Here is a 27,634-nt window from a genome sequence, read left to right as displayed (position 1 = left end):
GACCGCGCCATGCGCGACTACGACGCGGCCACCGCCTTCCTGGGCGAATGGGGCCGCTTCCAGCGCCTCGTCTTCTTCCTGCTCAGCGCCAGCATCATCCCCAACGGCTTCAACGGCCTCTCCATCGTGTTCATGGCCGGCACGCCCGAGCACCGGTGCGCCGTGCCCCGCGGGGCCAACCTGAGCGAGGAGTGGCGCAACGCCAGCATCCCGCTGGAGCTGCGGGGCGGGCGGGAGGAGCCGAGCCGCTGCCGCCGCTACCGCCTGGCCGCGCTCGCCAACTTCTCGGCGCTGGGGCTGCGACCCGGCTCCGACGTGGAGCTGGAGACGCTGGAGCAGGAGCCGTGCCTGGACGGCTGGGAGTACAGCCGCGATGTCTATCACTCCACCATCGTCACCGAGGTGCGAGGCCGCGGGGCGGGAGGGGGGTCTGGGGCAGCCCCGGGGAGAGCCGCGGGGTTATCGCAGTGCCCGGGCAGCTCCCCGTGTTCTGAGGTGTCTGCCCGTGCACTGAGCTCTGTTCAACCTGACATGCCGAGTTTGTTTTAAAGTGTTCTGTTCACTTTCGTTTGCCTAAGCGCGAGGGAGGATATTTTTATAGTGAGGGTGGTGAGGCACTGGAACAGGTTGCCCAGGGAGGATGTGGATCCCCAATGTTCAAGGCCAGGCTGGATAAGGCCTTGAGCAACCTGGTCTAGTGGCGGGTGTCCCTGTCCATAGCCGGGACTAGATGATCTTTAACGTCTATTCCAATCCCTTCACATTCTTTGTTTCTATAATGAGCTTCCAAGTGCAGCCTGTTTCCTTAGGCAGCGGAACTGGTCACACTGTCCCGATGCTTCTTGGTTCATCAGGTATCTGTGCAAGGGGCTGGAGCAGGGTCAGCTGGGTTCAGCTTGCCTGGTGTGACAGAGGTGTTTCCTTGAACTCGACATCAATAGCATTGTTTCCTTTCTTTAAAAAAATAAAGGTGGTGGAACTCATAGAATCACAGAATGGTTTGGGTTGGAAGGGGCCTTAAGGAACATCTAGTTCCAACCCCCTGGCATGGACAGTAACACCTTCCACTGGACCAGGTTGTTCCAAGCCCTGTCCAACCTTGCCTTGAACATTTGCAGGGATGGGGCATTCACAGCTGCTCTGGGCAGCCTGTGCCAATGTGTCAGCACTCTCACAGTTTACAGTCATCCCGAGTTGTGCAAGATGCACGTGTTGGGGAGCCCTGGTTTGACGCTTTATTCAAAGGACCCTGAACTTTGCCGTGTGCCCACAGTGCCTCTGCATTGATCTCTGTGCTCACCTGCTGGGACAGGTCGTTTTTTTCTGTGCAGGTACACAGCTTGAGTCAAGTCTGGGGTGTGGGCAACCAACCAGAGGTGAAGCTGTGCTGGTTGTCAGTCTGGTTTCAGAAGAAAGCTGCCCAGACCCACAGGGGCAGGTTGACTTAAGCAAGGAAATGGATTTTGACAATTTTGAGGAATACTTGGATTTCAATACAAGTATAGGCCTTTTTCAGAAGGCTTACAAAGTTTCTACGGTCCCATTGCCTGAAAATGAATTTTATGGAGCTAGAGCTCCATAGAAATCTGCCATGATTTCTTGCTTTACCATTGGGTTGTGATCAGTGTTTGAGTAGTGATGGGTGTGAGTACTAAATAACCATAAGCTGATCTGGGCTCGGTGGACAAAGGTGACTTGAGGAACATGGAAGAGGAGCCATGGCAGGACAAGGGAGCATTAGAAACGGGAACACTGGAGGTGATGGAAACTCAGTCGAGGGTTTGAATGATTCTGACAAGTGGCACAAGGCATTGCCTCATTCTCTTTCTAAAGAATTGCTGTTTTCCTTGAGAGGAAAGCTTTCAGAATTTCTCGGATCCAGTCCTTGCTGAAATGCACTGTTGTAAAAGGCTGAGTGCTCTCGGGGCAGTGTAAGGCACTTGGCATCTTCTGGGCAGGCGAACACATGGGTGTTGTTCTGAGTGCTGGGCTGTGATGGTTATCCTGGCTTAGATGTGGTGCCTTGTCTTTAGAGCTTCACTCAGCTTTGGCTTGATGTTAATTAAAATGTCTTGAGCTATTGGGGTATCATCCAGGAGTTTTACAGTCTATAAGAAAAGGGAGCTGCTCACATAGGGCTGAGACGCCCGAGCCCTGGCTCGTTGTCTGTGTGACTTGGCAGATGTCCCGTGTCTGTGGGAGGCAATGTTTGTCTGCCCAGGCATCATGCACTGAGGCAGTATTTTTTTTCTCCTGTAATATTAATGCTTCTGCAAGAGTTTTGCAAGAGCTGTGGCCTTTCACACACTTACAGGTTTTCAGTGTTTAACTTGTTTAATTTCTTGGCTTGGTGGCACTGCTTTTATGATTAACTAATCTTGTGTTTATTTGCATATCTCTAACTTGTTGAATAATCATGAGGACCTTTGTCCCAGATTTCCATAGCTGGCACTGGGAGGGGGAAGGGGTATTTTTTTTTTAAGAAAGGTTTTTGCTGAATCTCTCATGACTTTAGAGAAACCTTGTTTATGGTTCTGCTTTTCAGAGGAAACTTAAAACATTCAGTTCTCTCTCATTTGCGGAGAGACTTTATTTTCTCACAGACTAACAACAGAAGGTTGTTATTAGCCAGTCTGCAGTATTTAACCAGCTCCAGTGTAACAAAACCCCTTTCTGTCTTTTACTTTTTGAAATGCTGTAGCTCAGGGCATAAGAAGGGCTTTATTTTGGCTCAAGACGCCAACTGTGTAATTCTGATTCCTCCGTAGGTCTTGTAAAAAATGAATGTAGGAGTAGTAAAAGTTCATACATGGTAGTAAAAGGACTAAACCAGGAGTAATTAAGGGCAAAGATTAACTTCTGCCTGTCATGGCTGTTATGAATAACCGGGAGTAGATTGAGCAGTGGAGTTAAGGGCATGAGTGCACTAGAAATATGATATAATGAGGTGTTAGATGATACATCAGTCAGAACATTATAGTTCACACAAGAGTAATTCTTAAACAGTGAACCACAAACAGATCCTGAATTTTGGATACACTTACTCATCCTCAGCTTCTAAAAAGCTGTTGTATTGTTCATTAATTTGAAATCAGTGCAGGTGGTGTATGTCAGATTTGCATGGTTTGTGTCTGTTTTGCTGTAGGCAAACTTTAGGGGACTGTTGGCTTTTGCAGAGGAAGGATGCACATGGTGGGAATTGCCAGATGTCTGGAGGCTTGGCACAGGGCTGGTGCTCCATCCTGTGTGGGTGTTCAGAGAGGGAAAGTTCTGGGCAAAGACAGGGGCACAGAGGTTTCCATTCTCTACACCCCAGGGATTCAGGTGCCCTGCTGTACTGTCAGAGCACAGTCCCTGGAGAGGAGTGGGTTATGCCAGGGCTGCAGGAACCAAGGGGAGACTGCAGCAGTGACATGTGGAGGGCACAAATGGGCTCTGTGGCACAGCTGGTTATGCAGAGGTTTCCATGTTCACCCTGTTGGAAGGCAGAGGTCTGTATTGTTTCACTTTGCCAAAATGAAAACACAGGCTTCTGCTAGACGTTACAATTTATAGAGCAACAGAATCATAGGATGGTTTGGGTTGGGAGGGACCTTCAAAATTATCTACTTCCAACCCCCCTGGCATGGACAGGGACACCATCCCCTAGATCAGGCTGTTGGAGGAGTGGAGCCAGCAGCTGAATTGTAAATCCACCCTGTGTCATCTAGCTCCCACCTAACTCTTCATTAATGTTAGTCACCTCCATTATTTGTCATCTTTTAAAATGGATGCGTTTTTTATTGTTGTAGGCTAATATCTGGTTGTCTTTGTGGCTGAAGTTCATACTTGTAACTTTGCAGCCCCAGGAGCTGAAAAAGCTGTTCACAGCTTTGCAAAAGCTTAATATTACTAGTCTTGTCAGAAAAGGGAAAAGAAAGTCTGTTTTTCATTTAATAAGTAAATACAAATGGCTGACAGATAGACAAAGGTATTTGTAAAATGCTGGGTTTTTCAAGGTGTGATTTAAAAAGCACATCATCCACTAATGTTCAGAATTGTACAAAATACACGTATTTCTGACATTGCAACAAAAAGTGAGATTAGTATTGTTAAAGAATAATAGGCCTGAAGTTGATATTGTTAAATGGAAACAGTGCTCTTTTAGAGGCACTGTGGACAGTTAGTGACAACGTAAAATTACCTTTATGTTGCCTTTACTTTCAAGTTCAAACTCACCTCAGGTGATGGCAGTGCCCTATTTCCTTTTTCTCCAGCCATCTCAAAAATGTGATGTATGGGGAACAGTTCAGTTTCTGTGCTGGAATTGTAAAATATTTTGCAATTTCCTTCCTGTTCTATGCAAGTTTTGTCTCTGTAAAAATGTATAACTAGACAAGGGAAAATGAAGCAGAATGTGTATTTTGTAGACACAGACTTCTGTTTGCTTTAGATAATAAGTTTCAATGTAACCTCTAGACCTTCTAAGTATTTGAAATACACAAATGTGTTTTTAGAGGAAAGGGTGTTTAATAACACTCACAGCTTTCAAGTAAGCAGAGAATACTTGTATGGATATAAACAAAATCAGGTTCAGAATCAGAGGCCGTCAGCACTTGGTTGTGAGACAGATTTTTTGAAGAACCTGCTTCTACTTGCTGAGAGAAGCAAGTAGAAAGAGGGAATACAGGGTACTGGCCTAGCTTCAAAAAGTCTTGATAACATGTTGATTTTTAAAAAGAAAATATTAGTACATGGAACTAGCCAGTTAATTTTTCAATTATGCATGTATTCACAGCAGGACAGGAAAAGAGTTTAAAAAAATAAAGGAATGGGAAGATAGAGTATCTTGTAGCTGTAAAAATTGTTTTGCCTATAAGGCTTTTCCATGTAGGACAGGAGTATAACCAGGTGAGGTTCTTGAAGTTTTGTATTTGTCACAATCAAGTTTTCTTTAGGGCTCTTGTAATGGCATTAGAGAAGGGTCTTGAGTTTGTTGGAGGGAGGAGATCTGATGGATAGTTTATAGAGTTTTTATTCTTCTCAGTTTTGTCACTGGGCTTGCCTTTCTAGCAAGGGATTTGGAGACATGATTCCAGGCAGCTGGCATGTAAGAGATTAAACAGAATTTGGGAAGTGCTCTCCTAGAGAGGTGTGTAAGTGATGACTGTAAGTGCCTGGGACTGTTTAATACTCGGCCCCAAACCTGTGCTTGAGGAGCAGCTGCTTCAGACCGTCTCCTTTTTGGTCCCCCTGCCTTCCAACCCAAGCTGTCCACATTCCTGGCCATCTCCACAGCCTGTCATCTTTTCCCCATCCCCTCTTCCCTGCTGTCCTCACCAGTGACTGGCATCAACCAAGAATCTGCTTACAGAGATGCATAAGCACACCTCAACTCCTGCACACAAGTGGTCATTGATGCTGAGTGTGAGGCTGCTGGCAGACATCACCTCAACCTGATGAATTGCCTACGAAGTAGAAAAATCATAAAATATCTCTAAGATGGGTAAGAAGACAAGTTTAAACTGCAACAGAGGATGTCCTAAATTTATAACAAAATAGATCAAGAGTGCTCTGTTCTGTTGGGTACCAGTGTTGAGCAGCTCCATGCTTCACAACATCAGTAGCTGCTCTTTGCAAACAGAGCAGAAATGTTTTTCTTCTGTTTGAAGCCCAGATACTTTGCCAAGGCTAACTTATCTTGCTCACTGGGGCAAAGACTGCTGCAGCTAGCAGGCTAGTTTGAAAGATACTGAGAAGTGAAAACAGCACATGATTTTAGAGCACTAGGTCACGGTATGCTGTGTCCAAACAGCACTCCCAGCAGGAGGGTTTAATTAGTAACTACTCCTGGACACTTGCTCTTTGCCATGCTGATCTAGCAGGGATGCCTTGATGACTTCCTCTTGGACAATGTGCAGTTGAGGGGTGGGTATGGTTGCAAAGTGATTCTGGAAGGATGATGCCATCGTCACTGACAAGCAGTGTAATAGACCTTGTAGGTGTGTCATTAATAAGTTGAAGACTTTGAGATTTATTTACTGGGGCAAAGGGTAAGAGACCTTAAAATCCCTTTGTTCTAATTGTTGTGTTTCTGTGGAGTCTGTAAATAACTGGTATTGTACAACCAGGGTAGTTCTACTTTAGAAATTTGATGTTGAAGTTCACTTTGATGCCTGGTTCAAGTGGTCTTCAGCATGACAGCTCCTCATTGTGCTTTAACAGAGAGGCCAGAAAAACAAGCTGGTAATCATTGCCACATTTGAATGGCCAGTATGTTCCCACCTGCCAGTGCAAGAAGGTTTTGGCAGAGCTGTGCTAAACATTTTAATACCATGAACTTTTCCAAGAAAGGTCTCCACCTCGGTAATATGAAGAAAATGTTTGTTATAGGACACAAACATGCCAGTGTCTGGAAATCCAAGTGTTGTGCAAGCCCTGTGCCAAAGAGCAGGGTGTTGGACAGATGAAGGGAGATGGACTCACAGGCACAGGGTGATCAGCTGGAAAGTAATGACTTGTTTAGTAATGACAGACTGATCACCAGGATAGATTTTAGTTCTTGAGGATGTCTGACTGCAGTAGTTGATACAAAAAAAAAAACTTTTTATGAGTAGGCAAGTCTTTATAACTTCAGGATTTGTATTTGTGGTGTTTGTTTCTCTGGTAGGTGTTATCATGTAAAGGTATATAACCACTTAAACCTTTGGCCTGTATAAATTATGCATTTGATAACAATCATTTGCTGTTATTTCCAAGTTGCCAGGTTCATTTTACTGAAGCTTCCTAGCTGGCTTAGCTTCTGTGGTCATGACAGAAAGGCTCAAGCTTTCTTTAATCTATAATGAAGTATAGCTTTTGATGAAAAATATAGATTTAACTGTAAATGTCTATTATAGTTCATCATCTAAATTATGTCGGTAGCTATAGTAAGTTCACTTCCTTACCATGAATGGGGTACATTTGTTCACAGTTCAGAAAGCTGCAGTTCTGGAAGGAGCTTCTGTAATGATGCCTAACCAGTGGTGTTGGTGGGATGTGCTGGAGCACTGCCTGGAGTGCTGGTACCTGAGCTTCAGGTCCTGTGAGGCTGGAAGGGCCTGGGGAGGAAATGTTGAGGGTTATGAAACCTGATAGAAGGAGAGGTTTTTCAGACATAAAACCACAAAGAGATTTATCAATTGAAAAATGAAATGACCTGAAAACAGTTACAAATTGGAAAAAGGTGCATATTGACCTTAAAAATAATAATTATGATGACTGTTTTATAAATATAAGATAATCTAAGGGCTGGCAGCTAAAGTTAGACAATTGATGAGAGTGTAGCCTGTGTGAATGACCATAATTTATCTCTGGAACAGTTCCCAGTTCTAATTCAAAACTGGATGCTATTCCATGAAATAAGTGATCCTCCAGCCTTAAAACATGGACTAGGATGTAGTTGTAGTTGTAGCATGACTGTTAACAGGGCTATGAGATTCCTGGAGTCAAAGGCTTAGTGCTGGGGAGATGGGGCTGGCAGACAGTGAAATACAAACATTGCCCTGTGTGGGACTACAGATGAGATGGATGGGAGAGCTGGAACACAGACCAACTGCTGTGTGTTCATTATGGAGCAGATCAAAGCACTGAAGGGTGTTCCCTTCAATGAAGTGAAAAAATATACTGAATTATTTGTAACTGTGGGACAAGGAGGATTAATTATTCAGGTCAGGGCGAATATTTTCATTCCGGCCTTTTTAATACAGATTAAAACCTAAAATTTTCCATTGCTAAAACATCAGAGGGGGCCTTGAGGGAGCTGTTTGAATAACTAAGCTCAGGAAGGTTTGATATCACATCGCAAACAGCTGTTGGCTCCCAGTTCCTCTCCTGCAGGGCTGCAGCTCCTGCCTTCTGGCAGCAGGTATTGAGAAAGTTCTGGGAAATGGGTTTTATGTCCTCCAGTCAGAACAAAGCTGTGAAGGAGGGGATGAGGGATCCCTGCTGGGTTTTGTCCTTTTGTCTAATATTTACGCACTTTCTCCCCTAGGTAACCATAATAGAACTAAGAGTCTTTTAATGATAGTTATTTATGTAGATGGAAAAATAACACGAGTTCTGTTTCGAAAACATATGACTGAACTGGGTAGGATCTTAAAAACTACTGAAGACTTAATTTAATAAATATTTTTCTTTATTCCTCATTTTTGTTTTAATTTTGGAAGTCTTTGTTTGTTAGGTGTCTATTTCAATTTGTATTTCAAAGATTCCAGTTGAGGTTAGTTAGATTTCCAGTGAAAAATGAGCAGTCTCCTGTCTCTCAACACCATATTAAAATGTAATAAAGAAGCTTTTTCTTTCTGTATTATTGTTTCTTAAGTTCAATTTTTCTTAAATTAGGAATGTGATTTTTTAATGGGAAACATTACTAAATGCAGGGAAATCAAGTTTGGGAGCTATTTACAAGGTCATGCAATGACAAGACAAGGGGGAATGGCTTCATACTGACAGAGGGCAGGGTTATATTGGATATTAGGAAGAAATTCTTCCCTGTGAAGGTGGTGAGGCCCTGGCACAGGCTGTCCAGGGAAGCTGTGGCTGCCCCATCCCTGGGAGTGTTCAAGGCCAGGTTGGATGGGGCTTGGAACAACCTGGGATAGTGGAAGGTGTTCCTGCCCATGGCAGTGGGTTGGAATGAGACAGCTTTTAAGGCCCCTTACTATTCTGTAATTCTGCTCTCACTCCTTCCAAACCCAGCTCAGCAGAGTTTAGGAGGGAGGGGAAATCCTGTTTATTAAAAGACTTTCCAATTCTCTCTCCCTGCAGTGGAATCTCGTATGTGACAACGACTGGAAGGGACCCCTGAGCACCTCCCTGTTCTTTGTGGGTGTCCTGCTGGGATCTTTCATCTCAGGACAGCTCTCAGACAAGTAAAGTATATACACCAGAGCTGCTGTCTCTTTGATGCTCATTTGTAGGCATTTCATGTGTGTCAGCTTTCCTACTAGTGTCTTTCTGCAACTGCTAACATGTCTTTGTTCTGTGGCTGTCTAACCTGAGTGTATACAGAGTGTGTAGAGAAATGTGCTGAGCTAGTACAGAACGTTACAAAGATTGTTAGTAGGTGTTATCTACATCTGTTTGCTCTTGCAATGAAATCATTCTGCAGCAAACTGTTTTTTTATGCCAGAAAACAGGTGTAGGAGATAAGTTTTGTCTGGAAAATCTGATTAATGACGTTCTCTTCTATTTATTTTGGACTATGTTCAGAAGGATCCCTGAGGCTTGGTTTCCTTTTTTTTTTAGGCGAAATTGGGATTTTTCTTTTTATAAACAGCTATAGCTGCTCTTTCTCATCATCAAATACAGTCCAATGATCTGTGTTTGTGGAAGCATAAATGCTGTTCAGCTGTACTCCAGAGAAGCAAGACTTTCTTGATTATCAGTACAAACATTTTTTTAAAAGAAAGACACTGTTAATTTTTGTGATGCCAACAGTTGTTTGTATTTTGTAAAACTCAGTTTTTCTGATTCTCTCCTTGGCTTTTGGCATGCAATGCATTGTGTGCTGTCTTCCTGATTCTCTGAGAACAATATGTGGTCCTCTAATTTGCTGATACTTGCAAAGTTTCTGTTTCATTGAAACATAATCTCTATGCCACAAATCTTGTGGCATCATTTCCATAGTTTCCTGCCTACTGGGTTGGACCAATCTTGAGCTTAGAGACAATGATCTTTAAAATTTAACCAGGTCTCCTGTACTTTTCTCCAAAGCTATGTGCCATGGATTTTTTTAAAAAACTCCCTGGGCAGGCCAGTGTTTGCTGTCTCTGTGATCCTGCCTTGTTCCTCCCCTCACAATGCTGCTCTTTAGCACTGCACAGCCAGCAGGCTTCTACCAGCCTTCATTCCCCCAGGCAGTTCACCCTTGTTTGCAAGGGTGAGGTCCAGCAGTGTCTCCCACTGCTCTCTCAGCTTGTCAGCTCCTCAGCCATCTGTGTTAGGAAGTCATCACCAATGAGCTCCAGAAACCTCCTGGGGTTTGCCCTTCCAGCATGTCCTGGAGTGTGTAAAGCCCTTATGATGGTCAGTCCCTTTGGACAGGAGGAGGTTTCCTGTGTGCTCTGCAGCAGACACCCACCACCCATGTAGGCCTCCCTGGTAATCCCAACCCATGATCTCAGCTGGCTTGTCACATCTCCAGGCAGAGCTCCATGCCCTCCTGCTGCCCTCCCCTCTGAGGGGTGATTCCCCTCTTCCCTCTGGGGGAGTCTCTCACCACCTTTTCCTGATGCTGCTGCTTCAGAAGGTTCAGGTGCTTCCTGCCAAAGAGCTCCTTGTCTGCTACAAGGATCCTGAGTGCCTCCTGTGGTGGCTACCCGGCAGGTGAAGCAGGAGCTGTTCTGGTGCCAGAACCCATGAGTTTCCTACCTTCACACTGCTGGCAGTCTCCTGCAGCTCCATCCCAGGGTAGCACAGACCCTCACCATGGGCAGGTGAGGAGGCCATCGGTGCAGCTCATCCAGTTACTTGTAGCCACTGAAGGACAGCAAGCTCATGGTTAAGAGCTCCTTCTCTCCATGAGGAGAATGCTCCAGCGAGGCTGCCTACAGTGTTCTGCTGCCTGCAATGAGCCTGACACATGAAGGTTGACAAAATATTTGGGGGTTTCAAGTCACAGACTGTTCTTCATGCATTGTGACCCATCTGATACCCACCAGCTGTAGACCAGCAGGTCAGGATGGGCTTTGGAGTTGTGAAACCTGAACTCAGCACATCCTGTCCCTGCTGCCTGGGCCAGGACATCAGCAACCATTCCCACAGCAGCTTGATGGGTTGAGCTTAGTTTAATTTCTTTTCTCTTTAGTTTTTGGGTGTTTTTTAATACTTGATCAGGAAGTCTTCTAGAATCCCTTAATTTGTTCATTTTTAAACCAAAGGGAGTGAAGATTGCAGCATGGGATCACTGACTGCCAGTAGCATCTTCCAAATCTGAGTTTTACCTCTCTTCCAGAAGCCTTTCCTTTTTCTTTTTTTAAGGTGTTGATCTGTGTCATGGACTGTGCTCCTTGGAGGAGGAGAAGCATTGGATACTCTTGCACTTTAAGTAACTTCTTCCTGATGATTTGTTTCACTGCTCATCCTATCAGTAAGAAAGGAATACTGTTCCAGCACATAGTTAAAGACAACTTAACTAGCAGCCCTTGGAATATTAATTTCTCTTGGCCATTGATGTTTTTAATGTGTTTAGAATAGTTGTGCCTGTGTCGCATTTCCTGAACCTCTGCTTTTGGCAGAAGTTTTGCATCTCCTTAAGTATGCATATAAGTAATTTTATTTTTCTGTTTCTGTAGATTTCATTCATGATGTTGTTTAATCATATATTTTTTTCCCCCTTCTCTTTCTTTTTTTAATCTGTCGATGGAAGGTTTGGCAGGAAGAATGTGCTGTTTGCAACTCTGGCAATGCAGACTGGCTTCAGTTTCATACAGGTCTTCTCTACCAGCTGGGAGATGTTTTCAGTGTTGTTTGTGCTGGTTGGCATGGGACAGATATCTAACTACGTGGCGGCATTTGTTCTTGGTATGAAAGTCCTGCTGGTCACTTCACGTGTCCTTTCATCTTGTGCTTTTCCTGCTCCTTTTCAGTACTGACTTAGGGTTGATTTGTTTTGCCAAGCAACACTGTTAAGAGTGTGGCCTCACCATGCATGAATAACTTCTCTTCTCCTTGGAAGCTTCCGGCTGATAGAGGTGCAATTTGAATTATTTCTATGGTTGACTGTCCTAAAAGAGGCAAAACCCCAAAAACTGACTATTTGAAATAAAGTCCATCTTCTAGTTGGAGAGATAATACATGTGAGACATGATTTTTTGGGGATTGGAACTAGATGATCTTTAAGGTTCCTTTCCAACCCAAACCATTCCATGATTCTGTGATTTTTTGGGGATTTCTGATGTTCGTTTCGAGGCCTAAATACCCATTTAATTTAAAAGTTGCAAAAGAACCAAGATAGGTAGAATAATTTTTATGATGCCTTCTTTAAACAGCCTATAGTAAAAATTTAAATGTCATAATGACTTTTGCTTTGTATACTTTCAAGCTAAGACCATACTTAATCATGGGAATGTGAATTACTTAATGAATCTGAGATTTAAAAAAAATAAATTATTAATGTTATTTACAGTGATCTCACTGTCCTAAGTACCAAATGGTGGCAAGAAATTCTTTTTTGAACCTAGGAAGGCCAGTTCAGGGATGAAAGCAGTGCTTAGCTAACCTCACTGCACACAGCCTGCTGCAACTGCTGGCATCTTCTTTGATTTCCATGGAAGCAAGAATGATTGTATTTTTTCCCTCTGTCTCTTGGTTTGCAGGTCAAACATTTCAGAGGGGAGCACTGACCCCTGTTCATGCATTTAACTCCTCTGACAGTAGCTTGGTCTTTGTGAACAACATGAATTCCATATATCTACCCCACAAGACTGAGGGTTTTTTGTTAAATAGTCTTTTAGAAGGTGATACAGGTTGGGAACTTAGTTTAGGCACCTTTGAATTGTTCTTTAAAGGAGCTGGTCACTCTTCATAAGCTGGAGAGGATTCTGGAGATCAAGTTACATTTAACTGTTGAGAATGTCAGGTGATTTCAGCTCCTCAGGTAAAATGCCACATTCTAAAAAGGTAAAATTACAGCAATATGACCTACATACTGAGCTACAAAAATGCTACGTGGCCCAGTTCCCATTCTTTTACACATATAATTATTCCGTTGGTGCAGCATCATGGCATGAAGCAGCTTTGTGGTGCCTCTCCAACTGGACAGCAGAGTGCTATATCCTGCAGTGCTATATCTGCAGTGCAATGCATTTCAAAGCCAATTGCTAGGAGTATTTTTATTAAGTTACTTGGTTGCTATTAAGTTAAAATGCTAATAATCCCTTTTCTGTTTTGAACAGGCACAGAAATCCTCGGGAAATCAGTCCGTCTGCTGTTCTGCACCCTGGGTGTTTGCATCTTTTATGCATTTGGTTACATGTTGCTGCCTCTGTTTGCTTTCTTCATCCGAGACTGGCGGATGCTGCTGCTGGCGCTCACCCTGCCCGGGCTGCTCTTCATCCCACTTTGGTGGTGAGTACAACTACCTTACAAGACTTCAGTCTTTAGAAGGTCCTGTCTGCAGACGTTCAAGATGATGAAGCTAATGAAATTCAGGAATGGGGAGGTGAAGAATGAATGTCGTGTCCTTTACTCTCCGAGTTGTTTAGCTGTCAGTCGGTGATGTTGTACATGATCTGAGTGATGCCCAAAAAACCTACTCTTCATTTTCTGTAGGCTTCTGTAAAATTAAGTCTTGCATATGCAAAGAAAAAAAAAGTCAGTAAAACTTATACTTCTGCACCAACTGAAATCCACAGGCTTTTAAGTATAAGTGTGAACTAAGGGCAGAAGGAAAAACCAGTTGTTCTTGTCATTGGTAGGGTGACACAGATATCACAAACTACAAAACAGTACTTGCACAGCTGTGGCACTTCCATGTTTTCTTCTGTGGTTGTTAAAATACTATCTTTGAGCGGCATGTAAAACCGAAATAGTCCACGTGGTGGTAGTGTTCCTTCACTTACAGTAGCAGTTGTGTTTGTGCTTCAATCTCGGCTCTTACACAATTGAATGACTGGGAAATTCTGCTCTCTGACTTGCCTTTCTGTGATAGAATTTACTGTTACTAATTTTATATGTGTTAGCCTCTAAGAATATGCTTCTTTACCTATAGCATGCTGCTTTTGTGTTCACATTTCTGAATTTCTTAAATTAATCCCGTACTTGGGATGTTTGGATTGCTCTTTTTTCTGAGTCACTGCTAATTCCTTCAACAGTTCTGAAATCCATAAGGGCATATTAGTCTGGTCTTGTTCCTTACACTAGTCTGCTCTTGTAAATCTGATTTCTGTTGTCACTGCACTAATTCCTACGAGATGTAGCATGTTTGGAGATTTTTTTGCCTAGAACAATGTGTTGGTCCCTTCAGCAGTTCTTTGTATGCAAATGGAGGCTTGTTACTCTGAACCCTCTCTGCAGGGTCATTCCGGAGTCTCCACGGTGGTTGATCTCCCAGGGGAGGTTTCAGGAGGCAGAAGACATCATCCGAAAAGCTGCAAAAACCAACGGCATTACAGCTCCAGATGTAATATTTGACCCTAGTGAGGTAAGACTTGTTTAGCAGTCCCATTGTTTGCTGGACTTCATGTAAGCAATTAATTCCATACAGATGAATGGGATTATGCCTGCACTGCATTATGTGCTTCTCAAGTGGGTGAAAGATCATAATTTTTTGCTGAAAAGCACAATACCCTTTCCCTGCACTGAGATTTGCAAAGTCTTTTTGATCCCATTCCCATGGGAGTGCCAACATGCATTCTAATGCAAAAATCTTTTTCATCCAGTTTACAGCTGCCCTTTTTCCTCTTAAACTCTACTTTTGGAGGGTGTATTATGAATTTGAGGTGCCTATTGCTTAGGCCAAATATTTAAATATTTGGCCCTTGCCTGGGCTAAGGAGAATGGGAAGCCATTAAGCTGTAGGTGTTTGCTACTGAGATTGAAACAGCTTCCCTTGTGTTGAGGTCAGCTGAGGTCAGACAAAGCTGTTTGTCCAAACTTATTAATAGATATTAGGGCAAACATCCTGATCTTACTGAACAGAGTAAGAATGCCAAGAAAACATACTTCTTCTGATACCTTTTCCTCTGGATCTTCATTAGAATATCTTTTTCTTCTTCTTTCTCATGCTGTAGCCATAAAAAACTCATCTATTGCCAGCACTGCAGCAGGAGGACAGAAAACAAGCCCTGGCTCCAACATCTGCCTAAGATCACTGTTCCTGGAATCTTCTCTCTTGTTCTTAGAAAGAAACACTGATGTGTTTGTTGTCTCTGAGTAGGGTTAGATAGTGAAGCAGCAGAAGGCAGGGGCAAGAATAGGGATTTTGTCCCGGGAAATGCTGGAGGAGGGGAAATGCTAATGTTGCAGCAGGGTGGGCTAGAGAATGTGGTGCATATTTACAGACATTAGCACATGAGCTTTCAAAAACATACTACCTTTCTGACCATCAAAGAAAAATGAGCTTTGATGAACATGCAGAACTCCTGTCCATATCTTTGCTTTCTAAGGTAAAAGTAATATTGTGCCAAATATTACTGGGCCAAAAGATCTGTGCAAAACTTCATTGCATCAGTGGTGTGTTTATGCTGTTCTTGTGTCTGCTGTCTGAAGAGCTGGAAAGCAGAAGGCTTACAGCCTCTTGAGGGTTTAGGAAGCATGTTTATGCTGCAGAGAGATTCTCAGAAATCTCCTTTGCCTTCCTGCATCTGGAATGTGTGTTTGGGATGGAGGAACCACCTGAGTTTATGGTTGAAAAGTCCCTCAAACGTGTGCAGCTGGAGAGCAGCAACTGCAGAATTTTGACTCCAGAGATTTCAAGCCACTTGACGTCCAGCAGGTGACAAATCACAAACCAGCTGTTAGAGCACAAACAGGGGTTGGTTGGTTAAGAGGGGATAGAAATGTTTGGATGATAGGTTTCATTTCAAGCCATCATTTTGGTTTCCCTGCCCTTCTCTCACAGCTTCTTGTTTGAGCCTGTCGTGGTAAAGATTACATTGTCTATTTATCTGGCTCTTAAAAAGCAAGGACCCTTTTTCTCATCAACTGACTGAATTTTTCGCTTCCTGGTTTTGTTTTATGGTTTGCTTGTTTCTTTTCTTTTTTTTTTTTTTTTTTTTTTTTTTTTTTTTTTTTTTTTTCTTGGCAATGAATAGTGGCAGAACTGGAGAATACTTAGGGAAGATCATGTGGTTTATGAGAAAGGGCTATGAGCTGTGAAGTGACTACAGCTTGTGTGATGTAAGTTTGGCTTCAGGCAGAGTGAAAGCTATCAAAAGGTAAAGGATTGTTTGCCTTTGGTAGAAAATGGGATTTATGAAAGCAAATACACAGAAATCTTTTGTGTGCCAGATTCCTATTTCATTATCCAGATCTTCAGAACCAACTGTCACTTGGAAAGAATTTTCACTGTTACTGCAGAGAAAACTCCAGGTTGCTTTATCAGAGCTGATAGTTTTAATCAATGGGATTTGTCCTCTTAAATCACTTTTTCCATATTTTGAAGACTCTTTCCCTTGGTCCCCCTCTTTAGGAGTCTAAATAAAGTCCTAATTAAAAAAAAAATATTGTTTTACAGTCTTACAAAGCGCAAAACTTGTTCTCATACTTCGTGGATGAATACCCTTGCATTGTTTACATGGAAGTGATTTTATGTTGAGGGTCTGGAGAGTTTAATGGGGAAAGGAGAAGTTTGTTGTCTTTTTGTTTATACTCTTAGAAGATAATCTCAAAAACAGACTAGATAATGATGGGCACTTTTCGGCTCATTAGGCAGTTTGTCTCAGTTTAAATACATTACTCTTAGGTCCAGCTTGAGTAGTCATTTACTAACTCTGCCCTGCTGGAGTTTATTGCAGCAATTCTTGTTAATTGTTGCTGTGTCTGCAATGGACATAGAGGACAGTTTATCACTTACTTTTTCTGGTATTTGAAGACTATTCTGTGTCTTTTAAGATATCCTAGGTCTTCTGGCCCTTAGGCTAAAGAAACGGTCTACTTTTTCTCACCATCCTTGTTACTCTCTTCCAGTCTGGGTGCAGATGATTTGCCTAATTCTCCAGGTGCAGTGCTCAAAACTGGATGTAAGAACCCTTCCAGTAGTGACATATAAATCGTGAATTAATCCTGTTGCTTTATAGTTTGAGTAACAAAAGTTGTTTTGTGACGCCTCAGGCAAAGAAAATTATTACTATAGAATCATAGAATGTACTGAGCTGGAAGGGACCCACACAGATCATCGAGTCCAGCTCCTGGCCCTGCACAGGAGACCCCAAAAGTCACACCAAATGCCTGAGAGCCTTGTTCAGATGCTTCCTGGACTCTGCCAGGCTGGTGCTGTGACCACTTCTCTGGGGAGCTGTTCCAATGCCCAGCCACCCTCTGGGTGAAGAACCTCTTTCTGATACCAAGCATAAACATTCCCTGACTCAGCTTCATGCAGTTTCCTTGAGTCCTGCACTGGTCACAGGAGTTAAGAGTTTCAGTCTAAATATTAAGTGACTTTAAATTAGAGAGGAGCTTCTTCTTTCACAAGTAGTTGGCTCTTATATGTATTTTCTTAGAAGTCGGGCATCTATTTCAACAGATCAAAATACTGAGGTATAAGGTGGTGGTAGGACTTAGTTTCATAATAATTATTTTTGCAGGAAGTTAAAGTTCCCATGTTTTGCTTGTTGTTTGCTCTTTTACAGCTACAAGATGTGAATTCCCAGAAGCAGCAGACATACACCATTTTGGATCTAATGAGAACCCGAAATATCCTAACTATCACAATTATGTCAGTGCTTCTTTGGTAAGCAAGTGTGATTCAGGGGTATGTAACTTTAAACACTAAGGCATTCTGAAGAGATACAGACAAAACCAGCTCAAAAATCAATGCCTAGCTGGCTGAAACACAAAATTCTGCTTACATAGGTTCTTCATTTTGGCAACGGTGTAGAAACACATCTGGGTTGATATTCCTTTCTGAAACAGGCTTATCCTGAACTGAGCCAGAATCCAATGAGCTGGCAATGGCTGTGTGGGAATCCTGCCTGATCCTGGGCCTTGGGGAATGCTCTTCTTAGAGTCTCTAAAAAGTCTTTTTAGAGGAATGAGTCATACCCTACCCCCAGTCAGAGAACTTCTGCCCAGGGATCTCAACATGATGCCTGATTTAGGGGAGAATCATTCCATTTCTTTTGTATTGGCTCCTAAAGGGATAACGCCGCCTTTTAAGTTCTCGTCTGAGATTTCACTATATTTTCCTGCTGTTTTGTCTACTTGTCATCTTCAGCTTGTTTTTCACTAGCTGAAGCCATACTTATTGCTCAGTTTGATTAAATGGTTGTTATTTTCCTTTACTAGAAATCTCAGTAAAGCTATAAACAAAGAGGGTAACTTATAACCTGCCAGAGGCTGTACAAGTGAGGTTTAATTAGTGCATGTACCTAATGACCAAACCAAGAAGGTCCCTCAAGTGCTTGGGAGCCAACTAAGTCTTCATGCTGTTTTTTTGAACAATGTTCCTGTGCCTTAGTGAGGCAGAACCTCAGAGTTCAGTCCACCGACTTGCCAGCACATACAAGATGATGTGGCATCTTAGATCAAAGGACGATTTGGCTTATATTTAAGCCAGATTCTCTGACCCATCACCAAGCACGAGGTCACAAACACACTGAGAAGGGAACTTGTGCAAAAAAAAAGAGCTCAAAAAGAAATTCTTCTTTTTGGAGAGTGTGTTGGTGAGAAGAGAAGTGTTTGTTCCTTGCAGAAATGTCAACGGGGTGTCTATCTAATGTCTTACTGCTCTAGTCCCGTCACTGACTGATGTTTGATTGGAAGTGAGACTGCCCTACTCATCTGCTTGATGTGAGGCAATAGCTCCTGGGCACAGCCAGTTTTGTGTGTGTGGTTGTGGAAATCAAAGGCAAAACCTGTTTGAACAGCATTTCTGGTAGGATGAAGCAGCTGAGAGAAACATTGACATGACAGTATGTAATCCATTCTACTGGATTCAGTAACCCATACTGAAGGGCTTTTTACCACACCAAAAATCAAATTTTATGATAGGCAGGAAGAGTCAAACGAGTACAGTTGACTTGCACAATCACACCTCTTCTTGCAGAAAAGTGTTTGGTTAGGTCGGGCAATTTTTTCACTATTCTAATTTGTATGTCATTGACCTTATATTCTTTAAATTAATTTCCCAATATGTAAAGATATAATATCCTCACAGCACATGGTTTTCCAACCCATGGTATACTGATGCTACATTCTGTATCATGAATTAAAAGTTCTCACAAAAAAAGACTATAAAAGAGGATAGTTGCAGACAGCAATATATCACCTTTACATAGTGCTGAGTGTTTGTTAATTTTGACAAAGTAACAGGCCATTAAACTATTCCCTTTGCAGGATTTGCACCAGGGATGAAGAAGTTTGGCTTCTTGGCACCCTAGGATGTGTAAATACCACTGAAGTTCTCCTACAAAATATATGACTATATTAGGGTTTGCCAGTGTAATGAGCTAAGGCAATCTGCTACCAAAAGGGAGTTCCCGCATTACAGTTTATATATAAAAGTAACTCCAAGGAGCACAGGGTATGAAAAACTGTACAGAACTACTTCTGAGAAGAATGGTTTAGGGCAGGGCACCACAGCAGCAAGGGGTAACTCTCAGCTGTGTCACTTCATACCTTCCCAGGTACATTAAGCAGCTTTATTTTAAGCAACTGGACCATGAAGGCTCTTCAATATTCAGTGAGGGAGAGGAAGAGCTAATCTTTTGTCAGTGGTGCACTTGGTGCTGTGCAGTGATTTTGCTCCAAGTTCTGTTATAAGGTAGATGCTGGTGGAGATAAAGTGCCAAGTGTTCTGTGCCTCATGCTTGCACATGGACATATCCTGATCCACTGCCTATTATTTCCTTATTTACCACGTTATACTTGTTGGTAAAGCTTAACCTTCTCTACCCAGCATCTCCCAAGACAGGACAGAGTTTGTCTCAAAGGCAAGTTGTGTATTTCCCTGGATTACATGGAAGCCAGCTGTCATCTGGCAGGAAATTCAGATGGCAGAGTTCCAGCCACCAAGCTCTGTCCTGATGCACTGCCCAGCCCAGGCACCAGCCATGCCAATGTGATTTGGATGCTGCCCAGCCAGGTTGGAGCATGGCAGAGAAAATCATGGGCTGTTTCGGCCTGCCAGGATGCCACACTCTTCCTCTCTGACTTTGTACAGAAAGCATGGAGCATAATGACCCAGAAACAATGCTCTCCATCCAGAGCTCCCTGGTAAAAATAATAGAAAGCTGCTGTAGGCCTCAGCAACAGTAAAATTCAGTGGCTCAGACTTCCAGGTTAAGGCTATAAACTATAGTAATGGCGACTATTGCATTATTGCAGGGTGAATGATCATCACTTTCATCCCAGGGTAATATATTTTTTCTTTGAAATTAAGAGCAGTCTGAAAGATCAAAAGCATCCACATGGTTTAATTGTTAACTTGCTTTCTGAAGTCAGCACTTCAGCTGCTTCAGAGGTGAATACGTCTGCCAGATGCTGAATTTGCCTTACACAGCCATTTCTGCGCTTGGTGGAAATGTGGAAGAGGTTCCTGGCAACCTGAAAGAAGAACAGAGACTTGTTTGACCCTGCTGTTGTTTCTTTCAGGATGATAATCTCAGTTGGCTATTTTGGACTTTCTCTCGACACACCTAACCTGCATGGAGACGTGTATGTGAACTGCTTCCTCTCAGCAGTGATTGAAGTCCCAGCCTACATCATCTCCTGGCTGCTGCTGCGCTATTTCCCCCGACGGTACTCAATGGCTGCTGCGTTATTCTTGGGAGGCTGTGTTCTTCTCTTCATTCAGCTGGTGCCTTCACGTATGGAATCGTTAGTTCATCTCACATATCTATGATAGGTGACGGGCAGTACCGTGCACGGGGCAGATGTGGAGGAAAAGTGTCCTGAGGGGACTAAATACAGATACTCGTGTCCTATCTTTGCCTCTCTTCCTTGGTTCTCAGTGCTACTGCACAAGTAACTGCCACCACATGTCATCCAGATACAGTTTGAAAGGTGGGTCATTGGCTTTGTGGTCTGTTGGGAGTTGCAGTCCAGTTTTGCCCTTAAACTACATCTCTGCCAGGGTGTCCTGGTAAGGTCCAGGTGCAAAACCAGGACTACACCAAGCAGAATTTACTAAGTGGAAGTTACCAAGGGGCTGCAGAACTTACTTCCCAAACAGCTATTGATGACTTTAGAGCTTGTTTAAAGAGTTACTTTCAATGGAGTCATTGTGGAAGTATTTTTGATAAGTTCGTACTGAATTAGTGTTGATAGTTAAAGTAATGTGTAGCCACTGGAAAGGAAGGCCAAGTAACATTTCTTGGATCTCAATATGTATCTTTAGTCCAGTTAGATTAATAGGGCTATGGAGTCATTACTGATAATGATATTGAATATAAGGGGAGGTGTTGTTGCCTAGGACTCATTTACAAATCAAAGATATGCAAAAGAGAACATGCAAGAACTGCCTTGCTCTTTTTACACAGGTAATATGTGTGCTGTATTCTCAGATTTGGTGGTTCTTTTTCCTCTGTTCTTTGAGTCAATTGGACACCAATATCATTTGTTTTGATTTTTCAATCTTTGTTGTCCCAGTTGAAGTCAATCCAGCTTCCTATAATGAAATTTTTATAGCTTAGAGTGTTAATGAAACTAAGAATGTAGCTAAGAATGTTAATGAAAATCCAGGTTTTTAGGAAACCTAAAATAAAATAATTTATTTCAAATGTTTTACTTTGTTCACTTTATTAAAAAATGATATATGGCATTTTTTGCAATCGCAGAGGTCTGGCCCCTGAAACCTGAGAGGATCTCAGTAGATCTGGCTCTTTTTCTCCTTATTTTTCACTTGGCAGGAAGCCCTGTTCTCAAAGAGAAAATGGAAATGTTGACTCCTAGTAATTTAAAAAAGAAAAAAAAAATTAAAATAATGTTGCTTATGTTAGTGGATATTTATAGGGAAAAAAGAAACCAAATACTGGAGTTAATTAGGCAGGAGTTACACAAACACAAAGGAGTTACAGGATACAGTGAATTGCAAAAGCCTAAGTCTTCACTGTGTTTGGATTTCAGATATCACTGCACTGTCTATTCTGCTGGTGATGTTGGGGAAGTTTGGAATCACATCTGCCTTCTCCATGGTTTATGTTTACACGGCTGAGCTCTACGCAACAGTAGTAAGGAACATGGGAGTTGGAGCAAGTTCCATGGCCTCCAGACTGGGCAGCATCCTCTCACCTTACTTTGTTTACCTTGGTGAGTTAACTGCTCTGCTGGAGAGGTGCTCTGGATTCTCTTACCTCAATAAGAACACTTCTTACAGCTATTTATTCCCATTCCCTGGAGTTCCTAAAAGCACATTTATAACAACATACACTTTGAATGTTAGGCTGTGATGAGGGTTGGTTGGTTTTGTTTTTATTGAAAGCATAAATCCTGCACAGGTAAAGCCCTGTACTTTGGTACAACCATTACCACAGAACCACAGAATGGTTTAGGTTGGAAGGAATCTTAAATACCATCTCATTCCACCTCCCTGCTGTGGGCAGGGACAGCTTCCACTAGACCAGGTTGCCCCATGCCCTGGATTAGAGCTGATGCTTTTTTTTTTTTTTTTTTTTTTTTTTTTTTTTTTTTTTTTTTTTTGTGTGTGTGTGTGTGTTTGTTTTACTAGGTGCCTATGATCGATTCTTGCCTTACATCCTGATGGGGAGCCTCACTGTGCTGTCAGGAATTCTCACACTATTTCTGCCTGAAAGCTATGGTATGCCTCTTCCTGACACCATTGATCAAATGCTGCGAGTGAAAGGGTAAGTGCCGCCTGTTCTTAACACTCCTCTGCTCTGAGGAATGGACTTGTCTAGGTATGGTCAGAGGGAGAGGCTGGTTTTGGCAGCAAAGATATTACTCTGTTGAAAATACAAAAGCTTAACTGAAGTCTTAGTCCCTCTTCCCAAGTGTAAATGTTCATGTGTATGTCTCTCAGCTCCAAATTTATCATTTCACTCGGATAACTTAATAAAAGTACATCTGAGGAATGCATTTTAAAAGAGTGTTTCTCTATCAAGGTGTAGGGACACGTTGTAGGTTCAGAAAGTCTCTTAAGTGCTGGGGAAGAGGTGAACTCTTCCATTTGAGTTCAGCTGATCTAAAAGGCACTGAGAGCATTTGGCCTTTTGCCATGGCTCTGATTGAAGATGACACATGAGCATACATGTGGGGTAAGAAAGGCACCTTTTCAACTGAAATCAACAGGATATTAAAACTAGTCTGTAATGTCAGACAGGACTCAGATTTTTTTTCTAAGTTCTCTTATCTCTCATAACTTTTTAATTTTTTTTTCTTTTTTTTTTTTATTTTTTTTAATTATGTTTTTTCTTTTTAAACTTCCAGATTAGAATACAGACCTCCATCTAGTAGCACAAGGGATTCCAAGGAGGAAGAAGAAAATCCAGAGATTCTTAAAAGCACAGCTTTTTGATGGAACTTCTACGTATTTCCTGGTGGACTTAAAGTTAAATGGACTTTTCTTCTAAAATTTATTCTAGAAAGGGCTAGTGGCAACACTTTGTTTTCTGTAATTTTAACCTTATTTATTAATTTAAACACCGTGTTCCCTACATTCTCTTTTTATATGAACATAAGTACCTTGTAGCCTTCAATGAGATTTTTCAGCCACGGTTGTGTTCATGCAGTAGTACCATGGAGCAGAATCTGATCAATCCTTTGTAACTTTATGTGTATAGTTCAGCTGAAAGATACTTGAAAATGAGTTCAAGGGCTGGCAGGGTGCCTGGATTCTTCAGTGACCTCCTCCAGAGCTCATGCTTACATCAAGAGGTAAAAATTGCCTGAAAAAGTTGCTCATTGGTTTTGGCTCCTTGACTTGTGTTTCTGGACAGAAAACTTATTTATTATAGTGAAGGTTTATGAGAACGTGCCTCTCTGTGATCTTACTCAAATGACTTTGCATGCCTTGAATTTGTTACCAAATTGAGAAAGATGCAAAGAAAGATTTTGAGCATTAATTGTAGCCTGATATATTTTAACTCAGCACAGACTGAAAGGATTGTCTTGCACAAAGTATTTAGCACTGAAATTTTGTTGACAAAATTCACTTGATTCCAATGCTGGATTTCAACTGTACCTTTTTGGTGAAGTTGTTTACATCTGACCTTGGATGTGGCCTTTTTTTAGGCTGGATTTATTCTAAATAATGCAAATGGTTTCACCTGTGTGTAGAGGGAATGGTGTTAGTTTGGGATGTGTGGTGAAAGTTTTATGTGTAAATTGTTTTAATGTTTTCTGTGCAATTTGGATGATGGAAACAATTCTCCTGTCTTCGTTCTGTGTTTTTCCCACTCATATACACGTGCACACAATTAATGTATTTAGTTGTAAATGTTGATGTTAATCATGTCACTGCATTGACCTCATGCTAGAATGTACTGAGAACAAAACTCAGAATATATCTCTGACCACTGGTTCTCAATCTTCAAGTGTCAACTATATGATTGCTGTGAGGGCCAAGTTCCACTGGACTTATGTAATCAGTGAATTGTTTTTAAATTGTTTAAAAAAAAACCCAACAAACCCACAGATCTTGTTGGCAGTCTGCCAAGTAATTGTTCCTTGTGCTATGGAAGTTTGGCATTACCTGTGTTTCTTTAAATACACAATCTATTTGTACACAGTCTCATTTGTGCTATGCTGGTTACAGTGTGACAAATGTGAGTGGTGAAAGGTTTCTCTCTCATGGCACTTGTATTTTGTTCTGTCTTGTTAAAGTAAGGCAACAATAATAAACAGCCTAAACTTTTGTAGCCTAAACTCTCAGGGTCCTTACTCTACTGCAGCAGCTGCCTGGGGAAGTTTCTGCATTTTCCTGTGGTGTTTAAATATACCGGTAGTGTTGGCTGATTCCAGTCTTTCATTAATCAATATCCCAAATTCTGACCTTGGGTAACAGTCTCCAGCAATGGTACTGACATGTACCTTGGGGTGCTTGTCACAGGAAAAAAGTAGAAAATGCTTTACAGACTGTAGTGGTTTGGTTTTGTTAAATTCTTCCTAACAGTGTCTTGAGCTCCACAGTTTGCTTCACTTTTCCTGCATTTTCTCACCTCTATATTTAGGATTTTAATTTATGAATGCAAAAGGGAGCTGACCAATGTTGCCAGGTCAGAGAATGATACCAACAAACATAGTGTTGTTAGTGTTTTCCAAGGAAAGAAATCCAAAGCTTGGGGCAGGTTCAGTGTCACTCCTGTTTAGTAGGTTGACAAGCCCTGAGCAGGCAGGTTTAAAATGCAGTGTGTGATTTGAGGCTACGGCCAAAATTGAGAATCTGGATTTTGCAAGCCTCACTGCACATCACAGAACAGCCTTGACATGAGCAAATACATGTCAGGGGAGTGCATGTAACAGCCAGTCGCCCTTGCCCAGAAACATGACCTGATTTGTTAGGCTTACAGCCTTTTTGAAATATTCATTGCAGAACATGAGTATGTTATAAAATGTGGTACAGATATTTTTCTTTGTAAACTTTAGGTTTAGGAACTGGAACATTGAGAAGCAGCTTTTTTTGTGTGTGTTGTAGAAGAATGATCTGATAACCACAGGAATCTGAAGCAAAACACATTTAGCTGCAACTTCCTTGTTATGAATTTGCCAATGTAAACAGCCCTGTCCCATAAGGCTCTTCCTGTAAACAGCTTCAGAAAATACCCTGAAATGTAAGATACATGCTTGTCTGATACATGATTTACTCTGGGAATTCCAGTCCTAACTGCAGTGACCATTTAACATCTGATTTAGCTGTAATTTCTCACCCACTGTTGTATCAAAGTATGTGCCTTGAAAGAGAGACTTTTATTCTTGAATATTTAAATATTTTTATGTTGACTAAAGTTCTTTGTGAGGTTTTTCTATTGTCATTGTTGGTCTGGGAATTTTTTTTTAAATCCAAATTGGGGAATTTCCTGGTTGTGACTAATGTGACAAAACTCAATGGCAATCACTTTGTGTCAAAAAAAGGTTTTTTCCCTTGCTTATGTTTTTAAAAACATAAAGTCTGAGTCAGAAATGTGGAACGTAACTGATACAGCAGACTGGGTTGTTTTGTACTTACTGTTTTATCCTACTCTTTTCAAGTTGAGCTCTAAGCCAAGTTCTAGTGGGCAGGCAGAATTCAGTTAACAGCCATCTCTAAAAGGAACTGAGGGAATATTTTAATAAAAAAGATACAGATAAAAGGACCTGATACAATCATGGGCAAATCCTAGAGTGGCATCTATGATGGCAACAGATGAGATTTGCAGCATACAGTGTGACTACAGATACACCTGCAGACTAGGGAGAAAGGACAGAATTGACCTTTGGAAGAGGAATTGTGATAAACCTAAGAGCTTGTGCTGTGGAGGAGGAAGATGAAACAGACTTTGCCATTCAGACTGACCTCAGCCTGGGAAATCCTGCGTGGTTTGGGTGCCTATAACCTGTATCACAGCAGCAACACCTGCTATAGTTACCTGGTTAGGGAGGATTCCCTGTTACCAGAGAAGAATCACACTGCTGTATCTTCACCAAGGGAAATAGCATATCTTGGGGACAAGGATCCCTTCCTTTCCAGCTCTCAGGCTGACTCCTGTCATCATCTCAGGTATGTCAGATCATCCTGTGACTTCGGTTTAATTGCTTGCAAGTGGAAATGCCATTAACTCAAAAGGTACCACAACTACTTGTGATATTCGTGCTCCACCGTCAATAATTGTTAGAATCTCTGACTCTCCTGACAGTGAATGTAATGCTCCCATAAGTATCGTTTAGTACTTCATCTTCCACAATGAGGCAACTTTGGCTGACTTCTGACACTATTTTGTGAAGAGGTGTGAACTCCACCTCCCTTTCCAGCGAACATCTGGGGTGGGTGGGGCTGCATTGCCGAGGTGCTGGACTGCAATACCTATTTCAGTATTTATAGAACAGAATCTTAGTCATGGCAGTTATAAATTATTTTCTTAAAACAATCGGCTTAGGACCATAAAGCCTTACTTAGGAAATGCTTTTGGGAGTACTTAAAACCAGTAATGGCCACAGCCTTGTATATAGAAAGATATATAAATTTCTTCTAAGAATGTAAATATTCCTAGCTGTACCTACATTGATTCTTACTCTAGTTTTTTTATAGATAAGTGCTTGTTATTTGTAAAATTGAGAATAAAATATCTGGAATTACCTTTAAAATTATTTTTTTTAAAATCTTCATATTTAGAAATATATCCTAGTGTCTATTGAAAGGCTCTTGGTATGAAGTGTCATTGTTTAACAGGCAGTCTGAGATCTCTTGGACTGTCTGTACCCTGGATCCTTATGCAAGAGGTCTCTGTGTACATCCAAATAACAACAGTCCTGCAGGCACCCATCAGCCCAGAGCCCAGCAAGAGGTGTCAGCAGCACTTGGGCAACCCAGATGTGCTGCCCAGGGTCTGAGCAAAAAGAAACAAGACCTTTCAGGATAACCAGCAGGTCAAGAGACAAGATTCTATCCCTCTGCTCTGCTCTTGTGAGACCCCACCTGTCATGCTGTCCTGCTCTGGGACCCCCAACATCAAAAGGACATGGAGCTGCTGGAGCAAGTCCAGAGGAGGCCCTCTGCTCTGGAGCCAGGCTGGGAGAGCTGAGGCTGTTCAGCCTGGAGAAGAGAAGGCTCCAGGGAGATCTTAGAGCACCTTCCACTGCCTAAAGGGGGTCCAGGGGAGTGGGAGATGGGCTTTGGACAAGGGCGTGGAGTGACAGATAAGGGGAAATGGCTTCAAACTGACAGAGGGCAGGATTGGATTAGATTAGAGATTGAAAAGAAATTCTCGACTGTGGAGGGGCAAGTACCTACTGGAACAGGTTGCCCAGAGAAGCTGTGGCTGGCCCATCTCTGGAAATATTCAAGGCCAGGTTGGATGGG

General features: G+C 42.1%; 1 protein-coding gene across 1 annotated transcript; it reads left to right on the top strand.

The window, feature by feature from the left end:
* On the top strand, positions 1 to 26,898 carry SLC22A5 (solute carrier family 22 member 5). The gene is made up of 10 exons (XM_083871742.1): positions 1 to 402; positions 8,788 to 8,891; positions 11,390 to 11,544; positions 12,918 to 13,089; positions 14,038 to 14,164; positions 17,313 to 17,413; positions 20,275 to 20,489; positions 21,748 to 21,930; positions 22,349 to 22,484; positions 23,068 to 26,898. Exons 1-10 carry the CDS (start codon positions 10 to 12, stop codon positions 23,153 to 23,155), a joined length of 1,674 nt encoding a protein of 557 aa, XP_083727868.1. The 5' UTR covers positions 1 to 9; the 3' UTR covers positions 23,156 to 26,898.
* The last annotated feature ends 736 nt before the right edge of the window (positions 26,899 to 27,634 follow it).

Source organism: Zosterops lateralis, assembly GCF_965231275.1.
Source record: "Zosterops lateralis genome assembly, chromosome: 14".
NCBI lineage: Eukaryota > Metazoa > Chordata > Aves > Passeriformes > Zosteropidae > Zosterops > Zosterops lateralis.
This window is presented reverse-complemented; position numbering and strand designations above follow the sequence as displayed.

What these genes read in the sequence shown, in the direction of transcription:
- SLC22A5 (XM_083871742.1), top strand. Translation starts at nt 10, where the DNA reads ATGCGCGACTACGACGCGGCCACCGCCTTCCTGGGCGAATGGGGCCGC. An exon ending in ATTATGTCAGTGCTTCTTTG is followed by an intron (nt 17,414 to 20,274) that starts GTAAGCAAGTGT and finishes TGTTTCTTTCAG; the next exon opens with GATGATAATCTCAGTTGGCT. An exon ending in ACCTTACTTTGTTTACCTTG is followed by an intron (nt 21,931 to 22,348) that starts GTGAGTTAACTG and finishes TTGTTTTACTAG; the next exon opens with GTGCCTATGATCGATTCTTG.